Source organism: Lactuca sativa, chromosome 1, assembly GCF_002870075.4.
Source record: "Lactuca sativa cultivar Salinas chromosome 1, Lsat_Salinas_v11, whole genome shotgun sequence".
In the NCBI taxonomy this organism is placed as follows: domain Eukaryota; kingdom Viridiplantae; phylum Streptophyta; class Magnoliopsida; order Asterales; family Asteraceae; genus Lactuca; species Lactuca sativa.
In genome coordinates, this window is record NC_056623.2 from 129,245,533 (window position 1) to 129,255,421 (window position 9,889).

A 9,889-nucleotide genomic window follows, 5' to 3' on the forward strand; every position below is an offset into this window, starting at 1 on the left:
TTCACCCCTCATTCCCCTATAACCACGTTTGCCATGAAATCCAATGTTTAACCTTATTTAAAAAAATTTGAACTCGTTTATTTCATTTAGCTTTATATATTACACTAAGTATTCAAATAAAAAATGTATATGACACAATGACTACTCATAAAATAGTTAAATGTAAGGTATTTGGGGGCTGAGCATGGTATCTGGGAGGGAATCCCTCCCCCCGAAACCCATGCGAGAGTAAACTCGCCCCCAAATTCATCCTCGAACCCGAACAAAAAGTAAAACACTCCTATATGAAAATGAGGTCCCATGGAGTCGGGGTCCCATGACGATTATATATATATATATATATATATATATATATATATATATATATATATATATATATATATATATATAACATGAGCAACACATGATTATTTTTGCTCACTAAAAAAAGTCAACTTAAGAGTATAATGTTTAGGAATTTCTTATATTTAAGTTCCAGACCTTTTATAAATTTTAAAATGAAAAAATTGTTGTTTATTTAAACGGTGCCCACAGATTGTTTAATTTAATAATATTTATTTGTGAAGATAGCTTAAATAACTTCTGCAAATAAAATAAATAAATAAATATATAAATGAACCATCCGCATATTTTTTTTAAATATTGTTTATTTACTATTTTTTAAAGCTACTTATGTTGCATAAATGCATATAGTTTTGAAGAGTTAAATGACCATAATTATCAAAATAAATAGTCATTACGTTTCAAATGTAGGCTTTTACCTAGAACAACCATGAATAGAAGAGGTTCTGCGGCTATTGGTATTGATCTTGGAACAACATATTCTTGTGTGGGTGTTTGGCAAAATGACCAAGTTGAGATCGTAGCTAATGATCAAGGAAATAGGACTATGCCATCTTGTGTTGCTTTCACAAATGGTGGACGTCTAATAGGTGAAGGTGCTAAGAACCAGATTGCTATGAACATCACCAACACTATTTATGGTTTGCATTTAATTCATTTGCGACTTTGTTTTAAGTTCTATTATTATACGTCGTTGATTAACATAAACATGGTGGATTTTCAGATGCAAAAAGATTGATTGGAAGGAGATTCACTGATACCAAACTTCAGGAAGACATGAAGTCATGGCCTTTCGATGTTATAAAAGGAAGTAACAACATTCCAATGATTGTAGTTACTTACAATGGTGAAAAGAAGGAGTTTTCTGCGGAGGAAATTTCATCCATGGTTCTTATTAAATTGAAAGAAGCTGCAGAGAAATTCCTTGGTAAAGTTGTACGTGATGCAGTAATCACGGTACCAGCTTATTTTGATGATTCCCAACGCCAAGCAACAAAGGATGCTGGTCATGTTGCTGGACTTAATGTTCTACAGATAATCAATGAGCCAACTTCAGCAGCAATTGCATATGGATTAGACATGAAAAATGATATAGTTCGTGACATAAATGTGCTTATCTTTGATTTAGGTGGTGGTACATTTGATGTCTCTCTTGTCAACATTGATACGAATGGTACGATAACAGTTAAGGCCGTTGCCGGTGACACTCACTTAGGCGGCCAGGACTTCGATAATGCAATGGTTGACTATTTTGTGGAACAGTTCAAGAGAAAGCATAATATAGATGTTAGTGTGAATAAAAAAGCACTATCTCGGTTGCGGGTAGCTTGTGAAAAAGCAAAAAGAGTTCTCTCTTCAATTATTGATACTACTATCGATATCGACGGCTTTCACGATGGTGTTGATTTTTCTATGAGAATATCTCGTGCAATGTTTGAAAAGCTGAATGAAGACTTCTTTAGTAAGTGTATAGAGATGGTGGAGAAGTGTTTGGCTGATGCAGAAATGAATAAATGGCAAATAGATGAGGTAGTATTAGTTGGTGGCTCAACAAGGATACCCAAGGTACAACAATTATTGAAAGACTTCTTCCAAGGAAAAGAGCTTTCTAAAAAGATCCATGTTGATGAGGCAGTTGCATATGGTGCAACAGTTCTTGCTGCAAAATTAACTGGTTGCACTGGTAAAAAAGTTAGCAACTTAGTGTTGATAGATGTTGTGCCTCTGTCACTTGGTGTAGATCTCCATGATGGCTCTTTTAATGTTATAATTAAAAGAAATTCCTCAATACCTACCAAGAATGAAAGAAATTATTATACTGTTTTGGATAACCAAGAAAGTATAACTTTTAATGTCTATCAGGGTGAGAGAAGTAGGGCTATAGACAATAATTGGTTGGGAAGATTCGTAGTCGCTGTCCCACGTGCACCAAAGGGTAGGTCATCGGTAAGAGTGACCTTTGACGTTGATGCTAATGGTATCTTAAATTGCTCGGGAGTGGAATTAACAACTGGCCAAAAAATAGCGATTACAATTACCAATTACAAGGAAAGGCTTTCAACACGAAATATTGAAAAAATGCTTGAGGATGCTCATAAGTACAAATTACAAGACGAGGAGTACGAGAAGACAACTTCTGTACGTAATGCATTGGAGGACTACATTTACGATGTGAAAAGCAAAATCAAGAAAATAGGAAACACTACTAAGAGATTTAATAATAAAGACTTGGAAATAATGGAAATCGCCATAGAAAAAGCAAGCGAAATTCTTAAAGAAAGCCAACTTGCAGATTTTGGTCAGTATCAAAAGGCGCTAAATCAGTTGGAAAAGGTATGCCTGCCAATAATTGCCCAACATGTTTAAACTACATGTTCTTAATCGTGATGGAGAGTTATTTGGAGTGTCATCCACTATAACGTATGTGTTATAGTTTGTATTTGTTAATTTTAATTTACATTTGAGTGTTGGATTGAACTTGTGTGTGAGTGAAGAATAAAATGATTTGATACTATTTCTATTATTTCTATTATATGCAGTCAATAAATATATTTCTCCTTTCCAATTTGCACTTTTCGTTTTAGAAAAATAGATACCAAAACTTGTCAACAAATATGGTAAAAGAACATTGTTTATAAAACAATACAACAACAGTTTAGTTCATCAATAATAGCAACAAAAAATTCCATCGTTTGATTGCATTAATTCCTCACATAAGTTTTCATTTTTTTCATTTGTGCATGTTTTAGCGAAGGATTGTTTCTATTTCTGCAAAAAGAATGGGCATAATATTTTTCCTTTTATTTCATTTCCTTTCTTACAAGTTTCAAATTATGTTCGAAATATATAAAGAACATGAAAAGAGATAGCTTTTAACATTACATCCAAAATAAAATGCAATAATACAAACTACAATGCGCTTATAAAAAATAAATAAACTTCTCAAATGAAAAATTACAATCATTAAGACAAAGGACAATACCATATTTTAGTGTGTAATGTCCTAAAAGAAACTACAAATTACGTACATGTTGTAGCATCTGGATATCCAGGTATGGGAATTTGAGTATTTTATATTGGGGAATGGGGAGACTCGGCGAGTTGACGCCTCAACTCGTCGAGTAGGATCGTGTTTTGGGGACCAGTTTAATGAAAGGACTCGACGAGTCGGGTATTTGGACTTGCCGAGTCGGCGCTGTCAAGGAAAACCCTAATTGTCCAGGTTTGGGACCTATTTAAACGCCCTTATGGCCTTCAGTGGCGGCCACCTGCACCTTTGAGAGACTCCTATCGAACCAGAGAGCTGAGAGAGTGAAGAAGAGCCATTTTGGAGCATTCTTGAGGTGGTTGTGCAATGGAGTAGTCATTTCTAGCAAAGGGAGGTCAAGGGGGGTGTCGATTCAGAGCTTCTGATCTTGCATCTTCACCATAGATGTATCAAATCGTTCTCCCTTTTCTGTTTTGGGTAAGATTGGTGATTTTAGGGTTTTCTAGCTTCTTTTATGGCTTGATTTGTGTAGTATAGTGTCCCATTGAGTGTGAAGCCATAGATCTGGACCCAAAGAGGTCCAGAGAGTCCCTTCCATCCTGCTTTATGCATTCTATTTGGAGTTTTGAGCTAGAGTTGTTATGTAATGAAGGGTTTCAACCAAATGACCTTGAATAACCTTGCATGAGTGCCCAAGGTTCAACCTTTCCGTGGTTATTAGCTTTGAGGGAGTTAGATCTATGGTTTGGTGAAGCAGATCTGACCTCCTAAGGTCAGATGAGGGTTATTCAAATGACCTTGAATAACCTTGCATGAGTCCATAGGCAGACTCGACGAGTCGAGTCGGGGTTGCCCCGCGATTCGTTGCCCAGTAACTCGACGAGTGGAGAGGGAACTCATCGTGTCTAAGAGGTTTAAAAAGGATTTAGAGAACCCGCATGGACTCACCGAGTCACTCTTATGTACTCGCCGAGTCTGGTCAGTGTTGACTGTTGACTTGAGTTGTCTTATGTTGACTTTGGGAGTTTTGGTCAACAGAGGTAATAGAGGTCAGGGAGGGGTAAAATGGTCTTTTACCCATTACCTGACCAGAGAGGGAAAGAGTAATCGCCGGTTAATTAGAATTGGGACTTCAGGTATTAATTAGAGATATTTGCCTTATGTGCTAGGCGGTGGGGAGTCCGAGGTTCGCATGTGCAGATAATTGCTTTCTGATTGCCAGGTGAGTCTTCTCAATATACTTTACCTTAAGTAGGTAACCAGAGTTATGTGACAGAGTATTTATATGCTATGTATGTTATGTGTTGTACCGCATTATTTCTATGTGATTTTGGTTGTGCATGTTTACAGAGTTAGAACCGGAAGGTTCACAAGAGTTAGAACCGGAAGGTTCACATAGTAGGGCCCAAGGACCCACAGAGTTTTAGCCTCGAGTAGCTAATATGTGTTATGTCTGGTATTTTGGGGAACTCACTAAGCTTCGTGCTTACATTGTTTTATGTTATGTGTTTCAGGTTTCTCTCAGGATCACGGGACGGCACCGGCTCGATTGTACACACCAGAGAAAGAGTCATGTTTTGAGGATCCTGGTTGATTATGCAAGTGAAAATGGAGTTATGTTTTGTAATTCGATAATGAATGAGATTTTAAGAAAAGTGTTTTTAAGAATTAAACGATTATTTTTAAATGAAAAATTGTTTTGAAATTTTCGGTGTTACAAGTTGGTATTAGAGCCTTGGTTTGAGGGATTCGGATGCACCTTAGGGTAAATCTGGACTCGAACTGACGATTTAAGACAAAATTTCAAAAAGAAATGTGTTTTTTTAAAGAGAATAAGAGTTTCAAAGAGAAAGCAAAAAAGAGCAGTGTGTACAATCAGTCAGAGCCCAAACGGTGATTTCCCAACACACCCTTATTTTGTGTTATGAGATATTTGTGATACATTTTATGAGATATTATGCGTGCTATAGACAGGCTAGGAAATTCATATTTTAGGACTAGAGTGGCCTGATTTGTGATGCCTTAGCCTAGGGTTGTTGTTATATGTGATGTGCTTTCGAGTATGTGCTGGGCAAGAGTGTCCAGCAGGAATTTTTTTAAGAGATTCGAGTAGGGGAGTAATATGGAAGAGGTATCTATATGAGCATATGAGGAGCTTGCCGAAAGGGTAGCCAGATGCCCACGTGGGGCGGAGTTGTTAGAGTTCAGTGATATCCATCACGTATGAGGAAAGCGAGTGGATAATAACCTAAGGAGGTTTTCCGTGCAGAAGGGGACGCTTCAATGCCCGAATGCTTCTTGCTTCGTGCTTTGTGGAGCTCTCAATGATGGGAGTTAGCTACTAAGTGAATATGACGATATTCAGGAGGTAGATGGTTGGCATCATTAGGAGCTCTTCAGCAGCTGATGGCAGAGAAGTGTGGGAATCTAGGAAGAGCCTAGGGAGTAACCTTAGCTAGATGAGTGCGCTGGCAGAGTAGATAATTTCGCCGGGGAGCGAGCACATGCGATGGGATTGGTGAACGAGAAGGTCGAGCAACTACTTAGGAGCTCCAGGATAGTCCGTGTGGAAAGTATGGGTAGATGTGGCAGGTAGTATTGGCCCGTACTATTAAAAGCAGAGGACCCATACTTGATATAGGGAGTATTCTGAAGGTTCTAATGAGCGGATTGAGGAGTGATGTTATGGTTCGAGTACCATACATCAGAGCGGATTAAGGAGTGATGTTATGGTTCAAGTACCATACATCGGAGCGGGTGGAGGAGTGATGTTATGGTTCGAGTACCATACATCGGAGCATATGGATGAGTGATGCTATGGTTCGGGTACCATACACCGGAGCATATTGAGAAGAGATGTCATGGGATGAGTACCATTGTTCGTAGTGAATGATTCTTGTGGTTATCCGGTCATGATTGATGAGGTAGAGATTAGACGCTATGGGTTTTAGGCCTGTGGGCCATGATTGAGTTTGAAGAGGCGTCCCTTGAGAGGGAGGTCGGGAGTCTCGCAGAGTATTTTGGTAAAGAGTCAGAGGGAGGGGAGAATTTTGGTCCGAGTTGAGCAATCAGTCGATGGAGGATATGTCACCTTCTATGACCTGGGTGGTGTTATTTATATTCGTGTGCGAAAAATGAGAGGCATGATGTTTAAGTTTTGGGTTTGGGGGTAAACCCTGCAGGTTGTCATTGATGATGCTTTTCCACTAGAGTATCAGGTAGCATGTGTGCCGCGAGGCAGTGATTTATCATGAGCAGATAGTCATTTGGGACTGAGATAGTCGAGGACCATGTTACACCTATTTGAGTATAGTAGGGCGTCTTGTAGTGGTATCAGTGGGGAGTCTAGTCGAGTTTTTCAGTGCGGTGGTTTTTCTTTCTATATTGGGTATTGAATATGGGAGTGGGTCCCTGTTCTTGGGATGGTCCATGTGTTGGAACGTTGGTTGATGAGTCGAGGTAGGGGAGTATGATGATTTCGTGGTTCAATCTATGAGTCAGTGATGTTATTGGGCAGTTGAGTTGTTTGGTCTTGGATTGGTACGAGACTTGGAACGACTAGAGCCAATCGTGACGAGAAGTTCTTGAGGATTTCATCTGAGGTTCATAGTATATGAGATCGATTGATTTCCTTAAAGGGGATTATCGGGCATTGCATAGCACTTTCCAGGGGCAGGTGCAATTTCGCTGGTGAAAATAGTTTGTGGGATGGTTTTGTGCCAATTGGTGATGGTTCGAACCTTGACTGGGGGAGAACCGGGTACCGTATGGAAGAAAGCAGAGATTTGTCAAGAGCGGTTATAAGTGGGGTATATAGATCTGCGGTAAGAATTCAAGAGACCAGAGTTATTGGTGATCGAGGAAAGGGTCAGAGTGAGATAATGCAGGAAGTACTTGTTTGAGAAGGATGAATGTCTCCACGGCAGGTGGTCAATGGTCAGGAACCTGGTAAATTGAGCAACCAACTCCCGGGTCGGTATGCGTGTTCTTGCTTGGATTTTGAGCGGTAGGGAAAGGGTTTCGGAGAATTATCAGCGTATTCCATAGCATTAGCGTTTTCTCGTGTTCCAATTGATTATTTGGATACACCGAAGTTGCGCAGTGGGAAAAATGAAGATCCAGTTATGGGGTTCAGAGGAAATGGATTATTGTATCTATACGATGCTTGGGGCAGGAGATCAGTGGTTGTGGTAGGATCTTGTGATGTTCTGTTGGGGTGTTCCGAGGTATCCGGGTATGATATCTTGATTTCGGAGTTATTCGAGAATCTCGAGTTGAGACGACTTGTGGTGTATCAAGTATATATGGTTTCAGTGGGAGCCTTTGGAGTTGTCATTAGGAAGGATTATTTAAGAATGTGGATTTTATGAAGAAAGAGGTATTTTATTATGACGATTGTCGTCATAATTTATGATGCATAATTGGGGCAAGTGTGTGTAGATAACTATGATAGTCCGCAGAGCGTGAGCTAGTGGACATAGTGTGGTGTGGTATGAGAATTAGATTATGGGGTAATGGGAGCGAGTGTTGTGATGCTACGGAGAGCTGTAGTATTCACTAGTCAGAGAGTGTTGTGATGCTACGGGGAGCCGTAGTATTCACTAGTCAGAGAGTGTTGTGATGCTACAGGGAGCTGTAGTATTCACTGTTTAGAGGGTGATGTGATGCTACGGGGAGCCATGGTACTCACTGGTCAGAACCTTTTGGTGATGTTGAGGAGCCGTAGTATTCTAGGCGGAAAGAGAGTGTGATGATGAAGTGTTCTCCGATCAGAGTATGATGCATAGGAGTTTTAGGCTCGAGTAGCCTAGTATCGAGTTGTTGGAGCTTGGTGGTTAAGTGAGGGGCGAGACGGGGGTCTCCTTCTCTCTCGGGAATTATTATATTTTGAGTTGATTTGAGTTGTGTTTGTCGCAGCATGAGGAAATTGGGAAATGGTATTCACGCGGGGCGTAGGGTGAGTCATGAGACCAATGATTTATTGGGACACGAGGTTTCAACTTTGGGTCGGACCCAAACTCTCGAGTTGAGTTTGGCTTTGACAGTGGGAGGATAAAGAGATGAGATTCTAGACTTCTGAGGTAAATCCTTGGATGGGAGGCATTGTTATCGTCGGATATTTTTACCTGTATAGGTTAGTACTCGGGTGCAAGAGATATCGCGATATGCACAGGAGATGTGCGCAGCTAACATCCGAGGTCGGGGTTGAGTTGATCTTCGGTTGGGTTGTAGTCCTTGTATGAGTTAATAAGAATTTCGTGACTGGTGTGCCATTGGGCTGAGATAGTTGATGCGAGGAGGAATTCAGTGAGACATTTTGGATCATGATTATGGCTAACCGTGGAGGTTTAATTTTTTTTAGGCTGAGGTCAGACCTCGTGTGGTGTTAAAAGAGATATGGAATTTAGAGCGAAGGCTTATGAATGAGATGTTGAGGACACTTCTGAGCACACATGTTTATGCTTCTGTGTCTGAGGGCAGAGTGTCAGGATTTTTGTTCGGATGGTTTTTGATAGCAGTTTTAGAGGAGGTGCCCCGATGGAGTGTGAACCCTTTTATTCGCAGGGGTGGGGTTCGTCAGTTATGGCATGATCAGTTTGGAGGAGAGATAGTCGGTTGTTGGATATGGTCGTATGAGAATCAGAAAACCAGTGAGAAAGTAGGGTCGTTATTCGAGGAGCAATTATCAAGGTGATCGCTCGAGTAGGCAGTCTAGAAGCGGTTCAGGCCATTAGAGTTTCCGGTTATTGGGAAGGCGTATTTCTAGCGGCGAAAGTGTTAGTGTAGACTTTGCTTTGGAGGTTCCATGTGATTTTGGATGTTTCTAGAGGAAGATATCTGGGCGGTATGATGATCATTTTGATGGTGCCTTTTCGGGTTAATGATTTAAGTTTTGGGTGGTTCAGAAGTGATTTCGGGGACGAAATCTAATTCAAGTGGGGGAGAATTGTAACATCCAGATATCCAGGTATGGGAATTTGAGTATTTTATATTGGGGAATGGGGAGACTCGGCGAGTTGATGCCTCAACTCGTCGAGTAGGATCACGTTTTGGGGACCAGTTTAATGCAGGGACTCGACGAGTCGGGTATTTGGACTCACCGAGTCAGCGCTGTCAAGGCAAACCCTAATTGTCCGGGTTTGGGACCTATTTAAACGCCCTTATGGCCTTCAGTGGCGGCCACCTGCACCTTTGAGAGACTCATATCGAACCAGAGAGCTGAGAGAGTGAAGAAGAGCCATTTTGGAGCATTCTTGAGGTGGTTGTGCAATGGAGTAGTCATTTCCAGCAAAGGGAGGTCAAGGGGGGGTGTCGATTCAGAGCTTCTGAGCTTGCATCTTCACCATAGAGGTATCAAATCGTTCTCCCTTTTTTGTTTTGGGTAAGATTGGTGATTTTAGGGTTTTCTAGCTTCTTTTATGGCTTGATTTGTGGAGTATAGTGTCCCATTGAGTGTGAAGCCATAGATTTGGACCCAAAGAGGTCCAGAGAGTCCCTTCCATCCTGCTTTATGCATTCTATTTGGAGTTTTGAGCTAGGGTTGTTATGTAATGAAGG

At 40.6% G+C, this 9,889-nt stretch overlaps 1 protein-coding gene across 1 annotated transcript in view; it reads left to right on the forward strand.

The window, feature by feature from the left end:
* LOC111885259 (heat shock 70 kDa protein 3) overlaps nucleotides 1–2,914 on the forward strand; it is a 5,707-nt gene extending 2,793 nt beyond the window's left edge. The window contains exons 2-3 of the mRNA XM_023881527.3: nucleotides 754–983; nucleotides 1,067–2,914. Coding sequence (XP_023737295.1) covers nucleotides 773–983; nucleotides 1,067–2,709 — 1,854 coding nt within the window. The 5' untranslated portion in view covers nucleotides 754–772 and the 3' untranslated portion in view covers nucleotides 2,710–2,914. The remainder of the gene's footprint in view (nucleotides 1–753; nucleotides 984–1,066) is intronic.
* Nucleotides 2,915–9,889: the final 6,975 nt, after the last annotated feature.